The sequence below is a fragment of the Malania oleifera genome, chromosome 2 (genome assembly GCF_029873635.1).
Source record: "Malania oleifera isolate guangnan ecotype guangnan chromosome 2, ASM2987363v1, whole genome shotgun sequence".
In the NCBI taxonomy this organism is placed as follows: domain Eukaryota; kingdom Viridiplantae; phylum Streptophyta; class Magnoliopsida; order Santalales; family Ximeniaceae; genus Malania; species Malania oleifera.
The window spans coordinates 136,967,019-136,993,056 of NC_080418.1; the positions used below are offsets into that span (position 1 = coordinate 136,967,019).

Below are 26,038 nucleotides of genomic sequence, written 5' to 3' on the forward strand. Positions count from 1 at the left end.
TTTGGTTCTATTAGAAAAAAAAATATGGGTGGCAGAAACGTATTCTGTGTAGATTATTACATTGTAAACCTTAGATTTTAAACCTTGTGAATGAGGTAGAATATTGAGATTGGGGAATGTATTTCAACCTCGGCTGAAAGCAAAACAAAGAAATGATATTTGATGGCCCTAAGATGCACAAGAGTGATAATTTTTATTCTGTTAGATTGTTCGTGAGAGGGGGTTTAGCAGATTGATGCTGTTAGGATTAAATATGATGAGCTTTGTCCATGGTTTCAGTTGTTTGTTAAATTTGTGCAATAAAACATGGATGTGCATGATTCTGTCTTTAGATATAATGTTATAAAGCATTGTTGAGATCTGTGTGGCCTCAAGATGGATTTTTGGAGTGCAGATTTGGTTGTGTTTGGTTATGTAATAAAATGCTTTTTTTGCCCCTCATGATCTGTAAAATCTGGAAGGGGCAAGTTAGATGGAAGCTGTGGAGGGGTAGAACATCTGGCTTTTAGTAGTTTTATGTGCTTGGTTGAAGGTTAGGCAAAATCATGCTTTAGGAGAGCTAGGTGTGTCTGACATGCAGGTGAGCTAAGGGGTAGGTCATCTAGCCTTTTGTTGTGCTATGTGCTTGGTTGAAGGGTAGGCAAAATTCGGAAGAAACTTTATGAACAAAAACAGCCCTTCCATAGCCAATCATTTTGAATTTCATCAAAAGAACAAAATCATAAAAAATGATTTCAGTTGCTGTGTTCTGTTCTTTTGACTGTTGTTTTTTTTTCTTTCCCTTAATTAAAGCCTAATCTCTGCTTGCTTTCTTTGCTGTTTTTCGTTTACATCTTGCTGTTTTTGTCTACTTATTTTGCTGTCTGTTTTTTTTAACTGCTAATTTTTTTTTTTTTCAATTAAAGCCTGAATTCTGGTCTTCGTCTTTGCTGTTTTTGTTAACTTTTTGCTGTATTTTGCTTGCTCATTTGATTTATTGGTGTGTTTTGCTCTTTTGATTGCTGTTTTTGTTTTTGTTTCTTCCTCCACACCTTCACCTCCAATTCAAAGCTTGAATGCTGGTCATTTTCTTTGCTGTTTTTTGTTTACATTTTTCTGCATTTTTTTTTTTTTTTTGTTTCAAGCCTGAGTTCTGGTTTTTTGCTGTTTTCTTTTGCTTCTTTTTGCTTGCTTTTTTTGCTATATTGCTATATATATTGTTGTTGCTTTTTCATGGTTCTTTGCTTTTACCTTAAAACCTGATTGCTGAATTTTATGTATGACAATCTGCAAAAGCATTTGCAATATAGTTATTGCCAATACTAAATTAAAATTAATAAATAAAATTGACATCATAATGACCATCAGAAAGTCTCATAGCTTCATTTTAAACCTGGTGAAGTTTTTCGTTATCCTGAATCATCTTACTCAGACATACTCTTTCGCTGTACTTGTATTGCGTTTCGTCCAGAGATTCACAGCATTGTATTTCTTTGTTGCTTCTTGCATGAAATACAAAATCATTTTTAATTCTGCTTTCTCATGGAGATAACCCTCTCTTGGCGCTTCTGAATTATAATCGCCTTCTCTTGCACACCATCCATAAATCTTCAAACCATGATGCCTTACCTATGCATTCCAGTTCTTCATACCATGAAGAGAAACTTAAAAATATATTTCTAGTTCCATGACATTATTGAATTCAATCCAATCTTCGTTAAAATCAAATATATCATATCCTCTAAAATCATTTTCATGCCATAAAAAAAAATGCACATTTATAAGCCTTATATTCAGAGAGCTTTCTTAGCCAACATTTCACATTCACTTTCACTGAAATGCCTTGGCTTGCTTATTATATTAGCAAAAATCCCATCCCAAGGCCAAACAAAGAGTTCATTCTGCTTGGAGTGTTTGGTCACCTTGACAATGCTTTTCATCTCATTTTGGGACTGCATCAAATTGGATTCATGGCAAATACTGAAGATTCTGGCACTGGTATTACAGTTAAAACATAATGCAATATTGGCAGCAATTTTTAGAATTTTGTGTGATAGAGGGCAAATGATGATTTCTGACTAGCTGCTTGCATAAACACAAATAGTATATAGATGTTAAACGTGGTAGTTCAACTAATAAGCTTAAGCTTTTAGGTGAATCAGCTCTTTGACATACTGTTGGAGCCTTTTTTAACTTAAAAGACCTAGGGTTTAAACCTCTTCATCCCCATTCTTTTAGTTTAATAGGTTAAGACTAAAATTATAGTACAAGGTATGCATGCCTATGCTTAAATTAAAGTTTAATTTTTCTTGACCTCATTGCTGCGAGCTAGAAGGTAAAATTTAAATTTATAATTCTTGCTTTGATAGTTTTCTTGGGTTCCATGGTATAATTGAATTATTCTTTACATCAATTTTGAGAGGATCCTACTTATCCCAGAGTAATTGCAGGAAGAAGGATAGTGTATGCCTTTGAGCAAGACCCTGTTGCTGCTACTGCCAATTTTGTGAAGGTATCTGTTCAATATTTTTAATTCTCATTTACTATTGCATGTAATCAAAGATTAATTGTTACTCCTTGTTTTTGAGCAGCTTAGTGGCCAATTTTTTAAAGCGAAGTTCCTTTTAAACATCTGGCTTCATTCGGTAGCATATTTTTGTTTGTGTAATTCAAAGGTTGAACTGCTGAAATTTGTGAGGAGCATCAAATTTTGTAACACTATCTGGAATGTTTAAATTATCATTATCATCAACAGAACTAGAATAATATCTATTTAAATAACATTATGTATAATTGCGATTTTGCAAATAAAAATTTTTTTTACATGCTTATTTATTTATTTATTCATTTATTCATTTGCTATAATTAGGATGGTGCACATGCAATTAAACTAGTCCTTGCCTAATAATGAGAAAGTTAAAAACTCTATATTTTCACTTAAGGTGTATTCCCCTCTTTCATTGAACATGACAAGGTGCTTCATCTCTTCGAGGGGAAATGAAGGTCGTAAGGTCGTCAATTAAGATCGGGGTATGATCAAATACAGCAACATTTCTAACTCCACCTCTAATAAAAAGTGAGATTATTCCTAAACAAGACCATTTGATTATTGAGGAACTACTCCATCTCGAATGTATTGAGTTATCATTTTTTCATATGCCAGTTAATGTAGGAAAAATAAAAATCTCACTTTCATTAGGTAAATTGTGTAGCACCTACCCACAATGATCCTTTTGGTCATTTGGTTTCTAGTTAGCATATATTTTCTCGAGTCTTACCATTCCAATGTCAACAATACATCCTTTTATGTTTCACCCTTATTATTTTTTTGTACTTATTAAAAAATAAAAAATAAAAATAAATAACACATTAGCAGACAAGAAACCAAAATAAATTTGGGTTTGTATATTTATATACTCACACAAGGACATCCTTGGATACCCACCTTTATATACAGTTGCTGGTTCCTTTTCAAATGCAATTTTATATCTTAGCAAGACTATAATGTCAGGCCATTGTGTTTGAAAAAAAAAAAAAAAAAAATGTCTTTTCAAGTTTGCCCCACCGCTTGCCATGATCACAATTCACAAGAGTCTCGTTATAGCTGTTGTTTTCAACCTCTGATAATGAGAGGCTTCCATTGCTGCTGCACAAGGCATCACCCATGCCTTAAAAAATATCCAAATGTTTTAATTGCACAGATGAATCTCATGACCAAGTTGCTCTAAAACTATAGTCAGCTTCATATGCCACTTTTCTAGTTCAGACTCGAATGTTTTTCATAACATGCTAATGAAAAAAATTGGATAACAAAGCGTTGTGGCATTATAGACAATAGAAGAAGAAGGATATGCTTGTTATGCAACAAAAAGAAGAAAACTTCTGAGGTAAAATAATTTTTAAATGCATTTTTCGTAAAGAATAAATTTATCTGGAAATTCTCATGACCCATTTGGGTCTTGTGCGGTCGATGACCCATATCTTCAAAGTTTGGCACATGATTGAGCAATTGATAGATGATACACAGCAAGAACAGGATTATTCATTGAAAAAAAAAAAAAAACCATGTTTGTGCCTTTCATAACGACAACATTTTTGGGATTAGGGTTCCTTGTTTTGAAAGAGTAAAATTTGCAGCCAGTATATGGCAGCACTGTATTCTTTAGCGGATGCAGGCCAGCTTTCATTCTTTCTTTTGCATCTATATTTTTCCCAATGCCTACTAAATGTGCCTTTTGACTCTCTGAAAATGAAAGAACTCTTTTTGCCTTCCAAGTCCTGGATGACAAATTATTGCAGATCATTGAAAAAACATCTTAGAGTATCAGGATAATCCCTAATTTGCGCGAGGAAAATAGATATTCTGCACACTGACAACACACACACACACACACACACACGCACATTTCAACTGTTAGGTCACAAGAGTAGAGTGATTTCAACTCCACAAAACATCCCAAGCTGCCAATAATTTTGGCACAGCTTTCGCATGTCTGTGAGAGAGCATCTGAGTTTTTCTCTTCTCACTTTGGAGGGAGTGTAAGATAGAATTAAAAGCTGAACAGACTAGTTTCAAAATTGACTGTGATACTGAATGTATAGACTGATACAGTAAGACACGCATGGCGTGATACAGAATAGACTTCTCAAAAAAGAAATTTTAAATGCAAAATCTAAATGAAACAAATTGGAAATTATGTCCTGCTAGGACTGTTTGGCTAGAATATATTTTCAGGAAAAGAAATGCATTTATGCTGTTGGAAGAGGCCCCTCAGATACGGAATGCATCAAATTGATACAGTACACACATGGGTACATAGCGAAACAAAATAGATTTCTTAAAAAAGAAATCTTGAATGCAAAATCAAAATTGCAATGAAATTACAAATTATTTACCGCTAGGTCTGTTTTGCACAATACATGATCAGGAAAAGAAATGCATCTGTGCTGTTGGAAGAGGCTGCAGATACTATGACTGTTTCACTCAAAAGTTATAATACCGAACAATCTAAATAACACGAAACCGATAAGGCTAGTGTAACCAGCTTTTTTCATCAGAAGTAACATCGAGATCAATTTTACCTAGAGCATGGAACGTTCTGGTTTGTGGAACAGGAACGGAATCTTGGTACGGCTCATGCTAAAAAATGTGGAACGTTAGGGGTATGTTTAAATAGATATGTTAGTGAAAGAAGTGTTGACACTTGTGTATTTTAGAGAGAATGTTGAGATGTTTCTAAATCTAGATGGCATCTTCTGTCGTGAAATCGATTAATAATGACAAAAATAAAATAGAATGCGATGATTTCCCACTTCGAACTAATAAAAGGTCATGTTATGTGAAAAATATTGAATTAAAATTTGGACTGTTAGATTTAGTTCTCTGGAATGAAAATGTACCATTCGTACCAATGAGTGATTTTCTAGGGTGTTCGTTGTTAAAAAAGAGACATTTTCCATCATTGTAGAGAAGCATGAACTTTCTAGAGTAGTCATGGTATTCATGCCCTGCAATTGGAAAGCAAATGGCGGATTTCCAGCTACATGTAAAGGGTTCACTTCCCTGAGTGGCATTCAGAGTTTTCATGCACATCTGCTTCACAAAAGTGCTATTTCTATCATCAAAATCATGATCTCCGAATGCTTATAAAACATGAATAATTAACCACCCAAATAAATTTAAAATAGAGCATAACCACAATCACATAGCCAGAACACTGTAATATAGGACTAAAGTTATGGAAGCTAATAAAACAGACAAGGATGAATCCAAGGGGCTATGCTCATCAACAAGAAAAAGGAGGTTAAACAAAGCTAAAGGAATTAAATCTATGTCATAAATTCCAGAGAAACAGCCAAATTCTGATCTACTAAACTCCAGAGTGCAGCTAAAAGAACTCTCCAATGAAACGCAGCCAGCCATCAGTCAGAAGAAGGCCCGGCTACCATAGAAAACCCTTGACCCATCCTTTTTCTTCTTCTCAACTTCTAATTTGCTATTGTGATTTTGAATTACATCTCCATTGTCTTCAGCTTTCGATTTATTGAGATCCATTGGGAGCTTCATCTTTGCCAAAGACTCCGTAAACTGTTGCATGCTTCTCATATACATGTCAACTATCTGCTGCTGCATTGCAGACTGCTCAGCATCTAGACTGATGTTTCCAAGTGGAGCTGAAAACACTTGACCAAATTTAGCAGAACCCGTATTCATATTCCCTTCTTTGATGCTCTCCTCTTCCTTGCTTGAGAAATTCTGCTCTTTTTCATCCCTGACTTCATTCCCCTTTTTTGAGGTTGGGGTATCTGGACAAACACCGGAGCTGTGATTACCTTCAGTAGTAATCGACGCATTAAGAGAGTACAATGATTCACCAGTCAACCGACTCTTTTTGTCAACAGAATCAACTGAATTCCTATCATCACTTAAGCTAGTTGTTGTAGAACTCAAAAACCCAGAATTCTGAATACTCCCATTGGGCGAAAGGGAACCACCCCGATTCTCCTCGGATGAGTTCACAGTCATTTCATAGTCATCAGCGGGCTGAGGAGCACCAAGATGAAGAAATGATGCAGGCCCAACCAAACCGGGCCTTGGACCAGAACCATGCCTGGCCAGGTCAAAATACTCAGAGACCATCTGCTGGTTCTCTCTAGCTACTCCAATGTCAGGGAATTCAACCCTTGAATACTCAACCGGGTCCAACATAACCTCTGATATCTTTCGATCGAGCAGTACAACCTCCGAAGTAATGGACGAACTGGCAGCCGATTCAGAGAAGGACTTGGCAGAGGAGTTCAGGGGCAGGGATACATTCACAGAAAGAGACAATTTCACAGTTCCGGCTGGGGAATGGAATAGATCAGTGGAAGAAAGACTAAAATCTTGCGTGACCTTTCCTTTACCAGCAACCAAAGAAATTGGGACAAGTGTGAACCCCAAGAGCTGATCTTCCATTAGATTTCTAGCCCTGCTTAGCATCCAAATCTCACATTTGAGAACAGCGTCGAGTTGGGTAACTTCCATTACTAAGTTTTCATTGAATTCCGGGTTCTTTCCTCCGCCATTGATAATTCTGGTGGAAATGGTTTCGTCGGGGTTATAGGTAAGGGAGAACTTGGCATACACATCTTGATTGTCATAAATACATATGTTGTGAATGTTCCTCGCATGATGAACATAGATTTCAAGAATACCCGAGAACTCAGTCTCCCCGTCCGCGTCCCCCATGGCGTTCGAATTCGGGTTATAGCGAAACCCAGTTGTTCCATTGAAGGAATCCATTCCAGGGAAATCAAATTCCGGCAACAATGACTTGCGGGTGTTTCCAAATTTTCCTCTTCTTAAAACAAGATTGCCAGAAAAACTCCTACAGGATACGAGAGAAGAGAGCGAAAACAGAGATGATTACAGTGTGGAGATTGATCAATAACAGCACATTCGAAAGCCCTCGCATCTACATGTACCAAACTTTTGCTTAGCGGAACAATATAAACAATATATGAACTCAAGTAAGAGCATGGAAATTATGGGAAGAAAACAAAATCGCAGAGAAAGAAGGGGAGACTTACTGTAGAATGGAAGATCCTTTTTCTGCAAGTTGAAGAGGTGGGTATGGTAGTAGGTGAGAATGAAAGGGAGAATGAAGAAAAATCGAAGGGGGACGATGATGCTGATGATGTTAACTTGGGGTTGTTTTCTCTCTGTTTTTATTTTTATTTTTCTTGTTCCTCTGCTTTTAGGGGTGGGTGGGTGGGTGGGGGATAGAGATTTTTGGAGGGTTTTGCTTTGCTTGCCATTGCAGCTTCCACTACTTCCAGTGAAGGCCTCAGCTCCACTGAGGTCATTGGTGGACCCACTTGGCCCCATCTTCATTATCACACCCCCTACCCCCTCTCTTTCTACTCCAAGATGCTCTCCGAAGCTCCAACCTCTCTCTCTCTCTCTCTCTCTCTCTGAATGTTCATTGGAAGAAAACGTCGCATGCTTTTTCCCTTCTGTCTATATGGGACAACTTTTCTTTGTGAATGGTTTGTCCCAAAATTAGCTTCCCTTAACAATTTGTGCATTCATTTCAATGTCAAGAAATTTTGGACTCTTCTTTCTTTCTTCAACTTCTTCTTCTTCTTTTTTATTTTTTTCTTCTTACCACTCATCTCCTCAGTCGCTTAACCCACTATACAATGCTCTCAAAGGGACAAACTCACTTCAATATACAATATAATTTAACCCCTACTCCTCATGCCCCTCTCCCCTACCCTTCCTCCTCTTTAACTCCTACAGGATGCTAGTGAGACTCAAATCTTTGATCCCGCAATTAGAAACTAAGGAAATAAACCACTGAGCTCGAAGCCCGATTTAAATATATTAATTTGATGATACCAAAAGTTTCGGTATTAACTTTAACCTAGTTATGCATCACAATAATTTTTGTATTTTTTTCAAATTCACTACTAGATTATCAAACAAAAAGCTCATTCTCAAGTTAATTTAAATATTTTTTAATCTTACTTGAAATTTTAAAATATTAAGAAAAGAAACAAATATAAAGGAATTTAATATTTATGTTCGGTTGCAAAGAAAAATGAGAAAAAATTAAATATATAGTTAAATAAGAAATAATTTTTTGATTTTATTTAATTTTTAACCATAGTAGAACAAGTTTAATTTAAAGTAGGATTTAACATAGAGAAAAAATATAATAAAAAATATTTTTTTCTTTTTTTTCTTCAAACGGAATTCTTGATCTAACTAGGACCCTAAAATTATTCTTGTTGAGATTTATAAATAATTAATGTTGCTCGGTAAAAAATGTGGGTCACGGGCTAGTTCGCCACTAATGACGACCCTTGGCAATAGGTGAATTTTTTTTTTCTTCATTTCTCATGATTTTAAAAATTAAATATCCCTTCCTTGTAAACAAAAGATGTGGTTCATTGCCAAAGAAAAATACTAGGGCTCTAATGGAAAACGTGGACCCTTCATAGTAGCTAAGATATATATTTTTTTGTTCCTTATTTTTCATCATTTCAAAATTTATAATCACATCCTTTTCTACTAAAGTAGCTTTGCAATGCAATAAGAGACATGTCAAAAGATAACAAGGATGACAAAAGACCACATTCATAGTTAGGGGCTATTCTTTTTTAATTTTTTTAATCCTAAATGCTCAATAACAATTTAAAAAACTCCGAAGCATGTAGCACTATTAACACTTAATTTAACTCGTGTGAATAACAAAATAAACTTTTAAAAAGGGAAGTAATAAAAATGAGTTTGGTGAAGTAAAAATTGGTCTCTTTAGTGAAAGATTAGTGAAAGATGAGCTACTAGAGAAAATTTTGATCAGGTTATCGAAATATTTATAATGATCAAAATAGATATATCATTTTAGGATACGTAAATAATATATGGATTATTTTATTTTATTTTATTTTGGGTAAAAACTATGAAATAAAATAATTTGTACTGACCTCTATCTTTTTAAAAAAATTGAAAAGGAAAATTCATCTAAAAAAGGAGTCAAACTCACTCTCATATATTTTAAGGGAATAATGCATCCATATGAAAACGATGATTCGCTTCAAAGATAATCAAAAGTCAAGAACTATCGTATTCATAAAATATTACGAACTAGAGGTTTGCTTTTTTATTTTTTAATGAGAATGAGTTTAGATATTGACAATCACCAAAACCTAGCAAACTATAGGCCAATGTACATGATCTTTTATGCAACTATGGAATTTTAGTAATATTTATTATTATAAAGGCATTAAAAGAACTAACACGTTTTAAATTAGGTATTCACTTTAAGTTCATGGTAAAATGTTTCTTAAGAGATAAGAAAATTAGAGAGTGGGGAAAAAAAATTAATCAATTACTCTAGGGGTTGAAAGAAATTGTCGAAATCCATTTGCAACAAAGGAAAGGAAAAAAAATGTGGAAGAAAAATTTTCCTTTGTTTTTTAGATGATTATGAAGAAAAACTAAGACAGAAAATAAAAATAAAAAATGCGTAAATAAATTTTTTATTTTGCAAATCAGTGAATTTTATTTTTTAGACATTTTTAATTATATTAGAATAGATAGCATAATCTTTGTACATAATATACAGAAGCAATCAGAGATAGATTAACCACAATCGAGAAGCCACCAGCGTGCAAGAAAGTCTATGATCGATATTGTTTGCGAATTGTAAAAGACTTGTCTGGAATTTATAGTCATCTTTCCTTCAAGACTCTATTTGGAACTTGAAAATTATAAAAAAAGGAAAAAAAAATGTAAAAGAATTTACTTTTTGTTTGATTATCGAGGAGAATAAGAAATAAAATATATTATGTAGCAAATCAATAAAGAGAATTTTGATTTTACACATAATTAATATTATTTTTTCTTAATTTTTTATCATATTAGAACAATTTTTCATTCTTAATAATAGTTGATGTTGAGAGAAAATACAATGAAAATTTCTTTTTCTTCTCATTTTCTTTTCCTTTGCTTTCCTCAAACAAAATCCTTCATCCAAACAGGCCTTAATATTCAACCACTAAACAGATATATGGAGTTAATCAACAGGCTTGCTAGGCTTGGGAATTCCACAAATAATGAAGTATAAGAAATACAAACTAAAAACAAAAAACAAACGACAAACAAAGATAATACAAAGTGGGGTTGGCTGTATGAATTTTTTTTCGTCAATTCACACGAAAACAAGCAATATGGGTTAATATTTTTAGAACTAAAACAAATTAAAATTCTAATAAACATATGTTCATTTTTTCCTTAAATAAAATAAAATTTAAAAAGTAAGATTTAATACTAAAATAATAAAATATAAATTAAAAATATTTTAATAAAAAAAAAATTATCATAGTTGTTTTACTTAATTATTGTATTTCAAAACTCACTTTTTAGCATTGTAAGAACAATCTCATTGTATGTGATCTTGAAAAATAAAAAATAAAAAATTTAAATGACTTATTTTTTTTCAAATATGTACAAATTTTATGAATACTTTTATTTTAATTATATTTTTTTCTTCTGAAAATATTATATGGACTTATAAGAGGAAGAAAGGTCCTTGAATTTGTGTTGTATCAGGGATATAGGAATATTTTACAAGGTTAGTGATTTTTGAAGATAATGACTTCTTAACAGATGGAGGAAGAGAAATGGAAGAAAAAAGTCTTGCAAGAGTGATCTCACTAGGTTCCATTGTTGGAATTGGTGTGATCCCAAAAGGGGGGTGAATTGAGTTTTAAAACATTTTGGCTAAATTAAGCATTTCGTCAATTCACCACAAATTATATCTCATCTAATATACACGTGTATATGTAAAATAATAAAACGATAAATGAAGACATATACATGTGCAGTATATCTTATTTAAATCAAATGTGTTTATACAAATAATTATGACATCAAATGAACATTCATACACATGCTGAAATTAAAGTATAAGAATTTAAATAAGATAGAGAGAGAGTGAAACACAGATTTGTTATTGAGGTTCGGCCAAACCAACCTATGTCCCTACCTTGAGTATATCCCTAAGGATTCCACTAAATCTGCTCACTTAAACGAGCGGAGCAAAAGCTGTTTACATCGTCTCCTTACGGGGCGAGGAAAAACCCTAGTTCAATTTTTGGGTTGAACCGAACCGGTCTCACCTACGGGACTAAGACTCCCCAATTCAATTTTGGGTTAAACCCAATCGATACAATAAAAAATATTTTTGTACATATAAACATGCTTCTTAAAACAAGCAGAGATATACACAATAAAGCTCATAAAATATGCAATTTCTAAAGATATGAAATAATGCTCAGGAAGTAAAAGTGTTTTCAAAATAATTTTTGTAATCTTTGAATATGATATGTATAATGAGGACCTCAAAGATTTAGACCTTAAATCAAATGTTTCTCTGAAAATATTTGCAATAAGAAATAAGAGAATCTAGGGTTTTACTTTCAAAAGCTTTGCACACACAAAACAAAATACAAGCATTTAAAACTATATGTGCAAATCAAAATGAATGCCCAAATGGAAATATACTCTCTTGTAAAGATGGTTTTCAAAGAATAATGAAGAGAATTGGAAAGTGTAAAGATGGTTTTCACAGATGAAAAATGTGCTTTTCAAGTTCGGGTGCCCGAGATTATGGTAGGGTGGCTGATCCAAGGCAATTTTCCAAACACTTGAGGTTCTGTCGCTCGGTTCTAAGTTCGGTCGCCCGAGGTAGTTTTGAATGTAAAGTTCGGGTGCTTGGAGAAGGTGAAAAAGTTAGTACTATACGTTCGGTCGATCGAGGACACTTAGTTTATTTTGGTTCGGTCACCCAACCCAAGTCAACCTTTCTGACTTTTCAACCATTCAGTCGACCGAGGCATTTTCAACGCCAAGGTTTGGTCACCTGAAACCCTTTCAAAGTTAAGCCTAAGTCCTATTTTTTTAGTAAAAAGTTATGTTCAGGGACCTAGAGTCTATCTAAGGCCACGACTATTTAATTTAACCTAAAAACCTGGCATTGGTCTACCGAAGTCAACCCTAAGGTTTGTTTACGGTTCTGTCTGAGCATTAAGACATATCATGCTGGATATATGCAATTATTACAGGTGAACATATAAAAACTTAAATGCATTATACAAATAAAATCAAAATGTCTTCTTCTTGATCTTCTTTACTCTTTAATCTTCATGGAAAACCCCTGATCATATGAGCTTTATGCGTCTCTGGCTTCCATTCTCAGTTTCTTTATGTGTGTGTTGAATTATAACATGTTCAATCACTAAATACACACATAAGTAACTTGCGGTTTGTTATTATCAAAACCAGGGATTAGATTCAAAAAGCCAACATCCATGATATCAAATGATTCTTCCCTAATCATTAATTATGCCTCGTTCTTTTGTAATTACCTCTATGATCTCAACTCGTTTTAATTAAAAAAATTATACATATAATAAATAAAATGATCCGTAAAAGTTAATTTAGATATTAAAGTATTCTGACAAGAGTTATCAAAACAACTTAAAATCATAAGTTGTGATTTCAGTTTTTCGAAAACATATGAAAATTAATAACAGAAACAAAAATTGAAATGCAAATAAATGTAGAGTCACAACCTGTTTTTCCAAACAAAAGTAAAAAAGATGAAACAAAGAAGACACATCCCTAGTTTTTCCTTAAGTTGATTCACTAAGCAAAGATAATTAAAGAAGACCCACCATGTGGCCAAAGTAATAAATTCATTTTGACTTTTTGTTCACATTTTGGTGCAATGCATGGATGCTTTTGGGGTCCAAACAGAGAATGCATACAGGCTGTTTCTTGCTAAGCTCCTCACTCTCTCAATAAAGCATTGCCCATTCCGCGTGCTTCTTGTGTTTTTCCCCTTGACAACTGTTTCCACAAAATGAACAACCTTTTGGGTTTAGACCTTTTGTCCAAATGTGAGTGCCTAACAAAGCCTTTAGTTTTTCTTCTTCTCTTTTCTTTTCTTTTGGCTCATTCATTCATTAGTCATTTCCACGTGTGGTTGGCTACCTAATTTTTTTTTTTTCCAAGGAAAGCTTTTTATTTCATAAAGAAAATGAAAAAAAATTAATTTAGAAAGCAACACCAATACATGAATTACTAAAAAGTGTGACTAATTTAAAGTAGGATCCTTCCATAGATCGTATGAAGTACTCAAGGGAGCAATGAGAAGAGTGTGAAGAAAAAATTATTAAAGTTTCTCATTAGGCTTGGAGAAAATTTCCTTTCAGAATGTTTTGTCATGTTTTCTCCATTATTTACCTGCCTTAACAAGCTAAATTTTATCAGTTGCAATCAATTCATATATTTTTTGTTACTTAACTGTAATGTGTTTTGCCCTTGTATACAACAATAAAATCAAGCCTTAGTCTAAGTGGGGTCGGTTACATGAATCCTTTTCCGCCAATTTATGCGATCAATTTGTCTTTGTATGATAGACTTAATTCATTCACGAGTGGATGATTCTTTGACTAGCACAATGCAGATGAATAGTTTGTTGCATGATGCCAAATTCAATTACTAACCCCTTTAGTCACGTAGTCTTCTTAATAGTTTTTACCACTATCGTATATTCTACCTCGACGTAGATACTAGAATAATTGACTATAGCTTAAACTTTCAACAAATAGGTTCATCCACCATAATATAAAACTACAATAAACCTCTTATCATCCATGTCTCCTACATAGTTTGTGTTAATATACCCTTAACTAAAGCTAAACTTTACCATATATCAAACTCAATGCTAAACTCTATTCTACCCTCAAAGAACTTGAAAATCCACTTCAAAGTCCACCAGTGTCTTTGTTTTATATTTGTTATAAACTTGCTAATCATACTACGTACGTGTATGTGTAAGATCTAAACATGTGCAGGCCTTGCTATACATCAAGCATTTTACAACATTGATGCATAATACCACGAACATCTCATCCACATCCTCCTTTAATTGTGGACATGTGTTGAAGTTAATATAAAATCATTAATCAATAAAGTAGAAACTGGCTTAGCATTACTTATATCAAATTTTTGTAAACTGTTTTTTTTATCTAGGTATTTTAAGTGACCTAAATCTTTCTTTCTTTTTCTTTCTTTCATACCCCTATGAGTTTCCATCAAAATTAAAGGATTTTTTTCCTTACATAACATGATTCTTTATTTCAAATTCCTTATTCGTGATAGAAAGTTAAAAGTAATTAACATCACTCATATGCTTTAGAACAATAAGTTTTTCATCCACATATAATGGCATTAAAATAAATGAATCACTATATAAAACTCTAAAGTAAACATAAGTTATAGAAAACACACTCAATGTTCATCATGTATAAGTTAAACTACTTACCTTGGTGACTACTTCAAGTCACGCAATGGTTTTCTCAACTTGCAAACATGTCTTCTTCTTAGGTTCTTTAAAAAATTTTAGTATCTCCATATATATCTACTCCTCTAGTTCATGATAAAGGAGTTTTGTGTTTTACATTCAAATATTATAACTCTTAGTCAATCAAAGCTACCACGGCATATAGCACCCAAATGAAGGTGTGCCTCACAATTGGAGAGAACACCTAGTAATAGAATATCCTTTACCCCCAAAGTGTATCCTTTTGCCACAAGTCTGACCTTGAATCCTTTACCTTCTCTTTTTGAAGCAACATTTTGATGTAGGATGAGAATGGTTGACCTATGTCCTACAATTCAACTCTCACACAAGCATATACTCTTAAACACTTTAACTTAAGAATTTAATTATTTGAACATAAACACAATAAATCATGCTTTATCTCACATGTTTGAGGATTTTGAAAAGGTGTATGACTTGTCTAGCAATTAAGTCCTAGTTGGTTCTTTCACAAAGGAATCAAGTTATATGCTGAAAAGTTGTTATTTCAAAGATTTAAGAATAAAAGTTCTATGTTAGCAAACTAATATTCATACAATTGATTTTAACTAGCATGTACCAATATTACAATCTATGGATCAAATGGGTTATTCAAAGATGTGATTTTAATCTACTAGCAATGGTTCACAAGATATAGCAAAGGATTAAAACACAAGTACTGAAGTTACCAAGGGATTGATTTGGATGACTTGACGTTGTCCACACATAGTTAGGTCACACCGTAGGTCCTTCGTACAAGCTTTGAATCACAAGATGAACGCATCAATGAAGTGTAGATGATGATCAACTTGTGGGTGTATGAAGGTGCTAGCCGTGTGGTGTTGATGGGAGCCGTGAGAGTATTAGATGGAGGAGGGGTTGATGGTGTCGTTGGATAGTTTAGTGGTGTCTCACCACTTGATCTTCGAAGAGAATGCCGTGGCCTCACACTACTCACTCACAAGGAGAGTGACAAGCTTTACAAGCTCAAGCAAAAAAAAGTTTCTTCTATATTCAACTTCAACTTCATATCTTGTTCTTACAATAAGAAAGCTATTTATAGGCATAGCTTGGGAGACAAAGCATTAAACATTTAATAACTCTCAACAACTTTCAACAACTATTAACCTAACACAATTAATACTTACAAAAGAATAGGGAACTCCAACTCACAAGCACACAAGTCAAGGTTAGTTGTCTTACATTATTACAATTCAAATTTAAAATTTAAACATATTCCAAAAGGAAGGCCAAAACCGTGTGGGGCCCTCATGGATCTCAAACTCAAATTTGCAATAGTATGTCAACTCAAGTCTTCTCATGTTGAAAATCTTCAAGATGCTCCATGTATACCTGCAAGGGTTATAAACCAATGTGGACATCGGGTGGCCATCCACGTGTCACCATGTCGGCGAAGGACAAAGGTAAGGGCTGCTGATCCCCATCATCTCTCCTGGGCCTAAGAGAATTCTTCTTCAAAGAATGATATGTGAAGTACTAGGAGTATATTTCTGGGTTAAGACAAAGGAGGTCTTCTTTCAAAATCTAGCTTCGCTCAGAAAGTGGTTTACCTCTCCACTTGACCAAGAACTTCTAGTATGATCCCGCTCGTGTGAACATTGTCTTGTCATCCAAGATCTCTTAAATTTCAACACAGTTCTTGGGTATGGGTAAAGGTGGAGGTAAAGGCAATTTTGGGTTTTCAGGTTCATTATGAGTGGGGAAAGGAGTGGGATCACCTGCAAGGTTAGTATTTGAAGGTTCAACAAAAGATGATGCTTCCAGAAATGGGGTTAGATCCTCAACATTAAAAACGTTGCTAATACCAAAATCAACAGGAATATCAAGTATGTAAGGATTAGAACTAATTTTCTTTAAAATTTTGAAGGGACCCATCTTTTTAGCATGCAACTTTCTTACCTTTCCTACAGGAATCCATTCAGGATGAATATAGACCATAACCATACCACCCTCAGAAAATTCTTGTAACTTGCGATATATGTCAGCACTAGATTTATAATGTTCATTATTCAGGTTAATTTTCATTCTTATTTCAAAGTGTAGGGCATGTATGTGCTTATAAAAAGCATCAACTTGTTCACTCACTCAAACCTGTGGAGGTAATGGGACAAGATCTATAGGCTTCCTATGTAACAACCCAAAAATTCATACCATTTTCTTTTTACACCTGTAACTATATTACTCTGATACCCCTGTAATACCTATTATAGCCTCTAGGTCCCAAAGTGGGCACCGAGGAATCCCTGATTATAAGATATTACACCTATGTAGCAAAGAACATAAAATCATATAACCATAATTACAATACCAAAATTCAGTATCTTCCCAAAACATATATATATATATACATCACTCTAGTATTCACTACTAGATCATCTAGTATCTACATAAAAATACATCTCCCAACATACACTTACCCTTCTGACAGGGCAGTATAAATGACCCCTCTATCTCCGAGTCTGATCTGCTTGTCTAACTGGATCACTTGAAATATATTAAATTATTGGGATGAGACAACTCTCAGTAAGACGAAATACGTTATTACTAGTGTGTGGCTACTGAATTTACATGAACAATATACTTTTAATCAACTGAAACTGAGATAACATGTAAAATAATATACAATATAACTCACACCTATGTGGCTTAAATACAACTATTTCTGAACTTTTTATTTAATCATACTTTTAGTATCTATAGGTATATCTACTGTCTTCTGTAAATCTATATAAATATATATAACTGTGAAAACTTCCTTGGATGGATAACTGTATGTCATGATTTGACCCCTCATGACAAGGTTGTGCAACCCATAGGCGAGACTTAACACCAATTGGCCTACCAAGATAAGTTAACTGAAACCTCTATCGTCAGATTGGCCGCCTCAACCCGAACTACCAGGGAGTTTACAAGCTCTCCTAAGGCATGATTGACTACTCATAAAATCCACACACTATCTTAGATATGTGGTTGCACTCTATAATGTAATAGCTACGGTACCATATTCTGTAATTTGATTTGGTCCATCAGGGTTTGATACTATATAATACTGTTATATATCTTACTAATTTACCATGATTCTGTACAACTGTAATAACCATGATTCTGTAAAACTATATTAACAATAACGTTGTAATAAACTGATATGTATAAACTGTAATAATTGTATGTTATGGTTTTGTAATATTTGTATATCATGGTACTGTAATCTGTATATTATGGTAATATGAAAACTGTATATCTGATAAACTATAATGTTTGAATAAACTATAATAAATCATAGTTTTGTAAAACATTGAATAGCCATAACTCTGTAAATAAAACTATATAATCTGTGTTTCATAATTCTATAAAACTATATAATCATATTTTTGTAAAAGCTGAATAGAATTTTGTACTATACTAATATTTCTTATGTCACACCACTAAATAAAATTCATTAACTATAATATGTAAAATTGTATAATTTCTATCTCTGAAAACCCATAAACATATACTACACTGTACTGGTAAGAAATTATGATTTAACTGGCATAGCATATTTCCCTTACCTAACTAACTGAACTCGTTTACTGATTTCTAACTCATGCCTCTATGGCATTCATGATTTCAAACTTTGAAATTATACACATATATTTCCCCAGTCAATCAACTGAATCCCTAAAATAATTGTCATATTTTCCCTAATCAATCACCAAAATATTATCAATTAATATTCCCTAGGCCCCAAATATTCCAATTTAACCATTAAAATATAATATTTAACACCCTGACCTTAGTTTTGGGATGGTGCCCCGGAACCCCAAACTGAAATTTCGCTCTACCAAAGTTGTAGAGAATCTTCCCAAGAACCTTGTGGTAGTTCCTGATTGTCAAAATAGAGCTTAACAGGGCCGAAATCAAAGGTGGGAAGGGTGGGGGACCGTAGGGTTTGAGAGAGAGAGAGAGAGAGAGAGAGAGAGAGAGAGAGAGAGAGAGAGAGAGAGAGAGAGAGAGAGAGAGAAAATTTTAGTTTTAATTTCAGCTGAAGGCTCGCGGGATTTCTTATATTTCGGCACTGTTGAGAAAACCATCACCGATTTTCTCGGACTCCCAGAAAATCATTGTCGGTTTTCTTTTTAACCGACTAGATTTTATCGTTTTACCTGTTACTGACCCGCAGTAATTTACCAAAACCATCGCCGATTTTTTATACTTCTCAGAAAACCGTCGCCGGTTTTTTCGTCCCTCAACCAAAAACCCAATTTTCCCCATTTCTTTTATTATGATATTTTTCAGGTGTCTACATCCTAGGTTGATATCCCATGACAACTTGAAAAAGGCTCAATCCTGTGGTTCTATTCACTGAGCTATTGAACGCAAATTCTGCCATCAGAAGACACAAATCCCATGAGCTTATGTTGTCTCCTACAAGGGATCTTAATAGGTGTTAGAAAAGGTGTATTCCCAAGAGGGGGGTGAATTGGAAAATTTAAACTTTTCTCCTAGGTTAAGTTAGAAGTCAATATGATTTGGTAACCTAGGGTCTTTTTACACAATTCCAACTGTGTTGATAAATAAGATACGTGAAATTTAAATCAAGCACATCATTCATACTATTACATATACGTGCGGTAAATATAAAGTGCTGAAATGTAAATAGACACACGATATGTTATCAGGGTTCGGCCAACTGTGCCTACGTCCCTGCCTCTAACTCGCAAGTCAGAGGATTCCACTAATAGCTCACTTAAGGGTGGAGCAACACCGATTACAACCAGGTCAAATTAACACAGGGCTGACCTCAACCTTAACCAGGTCAATTGGCGGGGCTAACCTCAACCTACGCTCTTTAACAGGACAACGCACCTAACTTTCCTAACCGGGTCTAAGCCAATCCGAGACTATTCCAGGGCTAGTCTCCCTCTTCAGGCCCGTGCCTAGATATACAACAAATGTGTATATAATCAGATAGTACAGTGATTGTGCTTTCGTGTAAAGCAGATATGTACCCAAATGTGGGCAATAACATATACCACAGTATGATTCAATATGTAAGCTCAGTGTGGTCTAGATGGTTCAACTCTTAAAAGTGTTTTCTATCAGTGTAATGCATATGTGAGAGTGTCAAACAAGCAATCTTTGTATCACAAGATGTTCAGCCAGTAAGTTCACACAAAGATGTCAAGTCTCAAGTATTTCAATCAGCAGGATGTTTCAAGCACGCAAGTATCAAATGAAGTATATGCTTGGTTTGCAAAAGATGTGTAATCTTTATATTCAACTAGAGATATGAATCAATGAATATTGCAACAAAGATTTTTCTCACTCAAACCAATATCTCTTTAAAATGTTTATCAAGATAAAGGACACTAGATATTTAAAGGTATTTTGAAAATATTTTGCACCCAAAACAAATACAATCTTCTCAAGATCTTGCAATGAAGGTGCAAGCTTAGAAGATCTATCAAAGTCTTCTTAGGATAGACTTATCAACCAAAGTCCTTTAAGAATCTTTAGGTTTTACTCTCAAATAAAATCGTGTCAATCAAATAGAACAATGGAGAGCAAACCTTTCCAAACAAACACTCAATCCACTTACTAATGATGTATACACAAATAGAAGGTAAGCATGAATGAATGAGGCTCAAAAATGAGTAGTATAGGCTTTTGGATTTTCAGAGAATTCTCCCCTAATCAAAGTGGCTAATCCTGCTTCATTTTCACAAATGATCTCATATATATAGGCATGGGAGAAAATATGACCGTTGGGGACCTATTGGGTATTATTAAGAAAGTTTAATGATGTTTTTAGCATTTTAACCCTATTTAAAAAATATTTAACTACGATAAAAATTAGGGCAACCTAAGAGGTCCAGTCGACTAGAAATGTTTCGGTTGACTAGGGGGTTTTTGAATTAAAGGGCTCGGTCGACCAGGAGAGGGCGATTTCTCAATTTTTCGAGGTTCGGTCGACCAGACCATTTTGAACTGGCTGGTTCAGTCGACCAGACCGCTGGGATTTCTCCCGATGGCCCTCGGTCGACCAGGTAGTTGGTGTACAAAAGTTTCTCAGTCGACCAGATGGTCAAATATTTGACCCAGGGAGGTTTCGATCGACCAGGGCTTTTTGAACTACCTGGTTAGGTCGACTAGGGCCTTGGTCAACTGTTGACCCAGGCCTGGTTTGGTCGTCCGAAAGTGCACCAAGTGTGCATTTCGGTCCCATTTCAAAACATATGAACCCTATTCAAGTGCCTAACACACATATGTGCAAATGTGAGTGTCCTAGGGTCATTTATGTCCAAGATCAAGACACCGAAAAAGTCCGGTGTTGGTCGACCGAAGCTAAACCCTAAGGTCTTTCTAAGGTCTTTTCTCATTCACAGTTTGTTTAAGCTTACGTATTATCATACATGTGATGTGTGTGAGCTTATTACAAACCAAAGACCTATTTACTATTACAGACCATTTACATGAATGAACTATATATATTACAACACAATGGTCTTCAATCTTTATTTGCTTTGTGTACATCTTGATCTTGACAATATTAGTTCTTGCACAAAACCTCAAATACCCATTAGATATTATGAGTATTTCTCATAATCAAAACCGAGCATGACCCATAAGGTCAAAAATAGGTCTTCTAAACTCCTATTAACTACCTCAATTTGGCCATCAATTTGGGGATGGTAAGCACTCGAGAACTGAAGCTTAGTACCTAGTATTGCCCATAGAGTTTTCCAAAAATATCTAGCAAATTTCACATCCCTACCTGAAATAATGGTCTTGGGAAGACCATGCAATCTCACCACTTCCCTGAAAAAGATGGAGGCAACCTTTGAAGCATCATGTGTTTTGTTGCATGGAATGAAATGAGAAATTTTGGAGAACCTATCCACAACAACAAACACGGAATCATTCTCTCTAGCAGTCCTACGGAGTCCTAACACAAAATCCATACTAATGTCTTGCCAACGGGTGTGTGGTACGGGTAAAGGAGTGTAAAGACCAGTATTCTGCTTTCTTCCCTTTGCAGATTGGCAACTTCCACAATGTGAAACAACTATTGCTACGTCCCTCTTGAGACTAGGCCAAAAGAACCTATCATGTAACGTCCTGAACCCTTAAACCTGGGTCTAACGCATTATACCTGATAAAATCCCTAATAATCCATAATCAACATATACGCACCGGAAAACATAATATAATCTCCGCATAACATAATACCAGAGTTCACTAATTCTAACTATAATCCATAATAACTCATCCATCACCTGCATTTCCATAAATCTACATAACTCTCAAAACGTTCAGTATTCACAATACCAATTTGTTTCACAACCATTCATAATATCTAGAAGACTTAAAACGTAGAACATAAAATATCTACATTCCCAAAAAACATCATTAAAATGTTTATACCCTTTTTCTTATATCTCCCAAAAATGTTATAAAATCTCGAGCTCTTTAAGCTCGATCTCAAGGAGGTCCTGAAAAGAAAATACATTTATATTCGGGTGAGACACATCTCAGTAAGGGAAGAAACAATATATTAAAACAGTATGTGGCTAACATGAGTTTATATAAAAACATAAAATTTAACATTTGAAAATCGTTAACATAATTTCTGAAACCATTTTTCTGATCCTATTCAAACACATGCAAGATATTTAACCCACGAGATTACCCAAGAATAGGGGTGATTACCCACCCATACAAGTAGCACCCCTCTGCTCTGATACATTAGGCAACCCACAGGTCACAGCTAAAGCATACCAGGGCACTCACCTTACTCAGTAAGCCCTCAAGTGATAAATTAATCTCGTACTCACACAGTTCATACAAAAGTTTATCGGCGAAGGCTCCCAAGAATAGGAAAATCTACCCGCCCATACAAGTAGTTTCCCTTTACCCTAGCACGTTATGCAGCCTACTGCTACACCTGATACCACCAGGGCACTCGCCTTTCTCAATAAGCCCTTGGGCGAAGTGTTTGCCTCACCCAAACGTAACATGTTCTACTAGCATAAATACTGCTAATTCCATAATACATTATTCTTTCTGTCATTGTTCAACCATTCACCTATATTCATGTTCATAACTTTAACATTTCATTTCATTTCACTTTAAGTGACTCTTTCCCATTTTACATTATTCACATTTCACATTTCACATTTCATTTCCATTTCATTCATTTCCCTTTTCATCTCATTTCATTTCATACCCAGCATCTTTCAGCTATTTTACCCAGCGTTTTTCAGCTGTCATACATTTACCCAACATCTTTCAACTGTTTTACCCAACATTTTTCAGCTGTTACACATTTACCCAGCATCTTTCAGCTGTTTTACCCAGCATCTTTCAACTTTTTTACCCAACATCTTTCAACTATTTACCCAACATTTTTCAGCTGTTTACATGGTTGCATCAACACACACAAGCAACAAAGTCCATATCATGTTTTATTCACAATGCATTACTTACTTAACTTGCATCTCATACATTTAACATATATTTGCACTGAATCTCATGCCACACAGTTTAGTAATAAAATTCATACATTGCCTGTAAAATAAGTCAACCAACATTTAACATTTATATACCGAAAATACCTTTCATTCCTTACATAATTAACCTGAAAATATTTTTCCACTTTCATTAGTTCATTTTCGCATATACATATCTAATAAACAGCCCTAAACTCGAAAAAATATAATTTTAATGGTTGGCATTTTAAACCCATACCGAAACATATACACGTATATATAACACAATTTATTTTCTATTAAATTCATAAAAATTCTAATTTAATATATATTTTTCCCCTTACCTGGTTTCTTGAACTACGCCAACAGAGACTCCAAAAAATACATGCGGTGCTCACCCGGACCCTGAATCAAATATCTTAATTCCATTAAATTAACCCTAAATAAAATATTATTTTAATACTTCCTAGACCCTTAAATACCAAATAAATAATTATACCCTTAAATATAGCCAAATTACCAAATTTCCCAAATCTCACTCTCACTTTGGAGTAGGACTCTAGTCAAAATGATGACAATCACGACTAGGACCCCATGGTGGTGTCTTATCGTCGATTTGACTGAAGATTTAATGAGAAATTGAGAAATTAGGGGAAAACTACCTTACCCCAGGAATGGTGTCTACACCACTCTCACGACAAATCCGCTCCAGTAGAAATGTCGGTGACTGAGTTAGGAATCCAATGGCACCTTCTGTTTCCCAATCGGTCGAATATCCATCGAGAAATGAGGGAAGAGAGAGAGGTGGAGACTGAGAGGCAGGATAGACTAAGAGAATTATAGAGAGGGAGATTGGGGCGCAGGAGAAACCTCTGGAAGAAAGCTTCAACTTTCTTAACTTTTTTTTTTTTTTTTTTTTACTTACTTTACATATAACATAATATTATATATATATATATAGACACATATATACTTTAACCATTATATATATATATATATATATATATATATATATATGTATATCATATTATTTATTTAATACGTCAGAATTAATAATACTTAATTAATTAATTAATTCACAATAATTTATCTTTAAATTTTCTATTATTTTTTTATTTAACTAATTTAATAATATTTAATTAATAAATAAATTAATTAATAATTACTCTTAAGTTTTTTTCATACTATTTCTTTTTATTTGTTTATTAAATACATTAATTTAATAGTGTTTAACCAATTAATTAATTAATAATTTTAATTATTTATTTTTTAAAAAAAATTCAGGTTATTACATATCCTCTACCATAGCGATGGTCTTGTCCCTACCAAAGTGACCTGCAGCACCGCTTGTGTGCAACTCCCATATCAATTGGTCACGAAGGGACGTAGAGGGGATACACAATCTAGTTCCTCTGAATAGGAATCCTCCATGGATCACATAGTCTGGATGGGATCCAGGTAGTCCTTGTAACAAATCAAGGAAAATGTCGCAGAAGTATGGACATTGGGAGTACTCCTTTTTTATGCTCTCAAAACCTATGACTTTCACTTCCAATGTTTGTAAAGTGGCCACTACTCGGCTCAAAGCATCAGCAGCTTTATTTCAACACCGGCGCGGTGTTTAAGCACAAAGGTATACTGCTGGATTTATTCAATCCACTTTACATGTCTATGGTTGAGCTTATTTTGTGTGCTAAGGGCTTGGTGATCTGAAAAGAGGACAAACTCCTGAGGGAGTAAATAGTGTCTCTAGTGCCTTAAGGATTGTACCACAACATAAAGTTCCTTATCATAGGTTGAGTAATGTTGCTTAGCATCATTTAGCTTTTCACTAAAGAAGGCTATAGGGTGGACCTCTTGACTCAACACCCCTCCTATGCCAACACCAGAGGCATCACAAGCCACTTCAAACACTTTCTAAAAATCTGGGAGGTGTAGCATAAGGGCTTTGGTCATTTGGTCTTTTATGTCTAAGAAAGCTTTGGTTGCAGCCTTAGGCCACACAAATTTTCCTTTCTTTAGACAATTGGTTATGGGTGCCATGATGGTGCTGAAATTCCTAATGAATCTCCTATAGAATGTGGCTAACCCATGGAAGCTTCGAGCCTCATGAATGTTTCTAGGAGTAGGCCAATCTTGGATGGCCTTGACCTTCTTGGGGTTAACAGCAACTCCGCTCTCAAATACTACATATCCTAAGAAAATTTCCTAAGGATTTATGAAGGTGCACTTCTTCAGATTTGCATACATCTTTTTCTCTCTTAGGACTTCAAACACTTTCCTTAGGTGATCTAAGTGTTCTTTCCTTGTTTGACTATAAATCAAAATGTCATCAAAGTAGACAAAAAGGAAATGTCCCATAAAGGGTCTCAAAATATGAGTCATCACCCTCATGAAAGTGCTTGGTGCATTGGTGAGACCAAAAGGCATCACTAGCCACTCATACAAGCCGTCCTTAGTCTTGAAGGATGTTTTGCATTCATCTCCAGGTCTAATCCTAATTTGGTAGTATCCATATTAAAGATCAATTTTGGAAAAGATTTTGGAACCAACCATTTGATCCAACATATCGTCTAACCTGGGTATAAGAAACCTATATTTGACAGTTATCTTGTTAATGGCTCTACTGTGATGTGACTACCTACTTAA

General features: G+C 34.5%; 2 protein-coding genes across 6 annotated transcripts in view; one reads left to right on the top strand and one right to left on the bottom strand.

The window, feature by feature from the left end:
* The window catches only part of LOC131149710 (guanylate kinase 2, chloroplastic/mitochondrial-like), a 37,704-nt gene extending 34,904 nt beyond the window's left edge, over positions 1 to 2,800 (top strand). For all 4 annotated transcript variants that reach the window (XR_009135283.1, XR_009135284.1, XR_009135285.1 and 1 more), the window contains 2 exons: positions 2,430 to 2,491; positions 2,571 to 2,800. The gene's annotated coding sequence lies outside the window, so the exon portion shown is untranslated. The remainder of the gene's footprint in view (positions 1 to 2,429; positions 2,492 to 2,570) is intronic.
* Positions 2,801 to 5,637: 2,837 nt separating this feature from the next.
* On the bottom strand, positions 5,638 to 7,778 carry LOC131149171 (uncharacterized). Of its 2 annotated transcripts, none has more exons than XM_058099345.1 (2): positions 7,552 to 7,778; positions 5,638 to 7,436 (listed from the first exon to the last, which is right to left on the bottom strand). In XM_058099345.1, the coding sequence occupies exon 2, from the start codon at positions 7,262 to 7,264 to the stop codon at positions 5,906 to 5,908; it is 1,359 nt and encodes a 452-aa protein (XP_057955328.1). In that variant the 5' UTR covers positions 7,265 to 7,436; positions 7,552 to 7,778; the 3' UTR covers positions 5,638 to 5,905. The 2 variants fall into 2 exon arrangements, with proteins under 2 accessions (XP_057955328.1, XP_057955329.1); XM_058099346.1 differs by having other exon boundaries at positions 5,638 to 7,349; positions 7,552 to 7,774.
* Between the last annotated feature and the right edge of the window lie 18,260 nt (positions 7,779 to 26,038).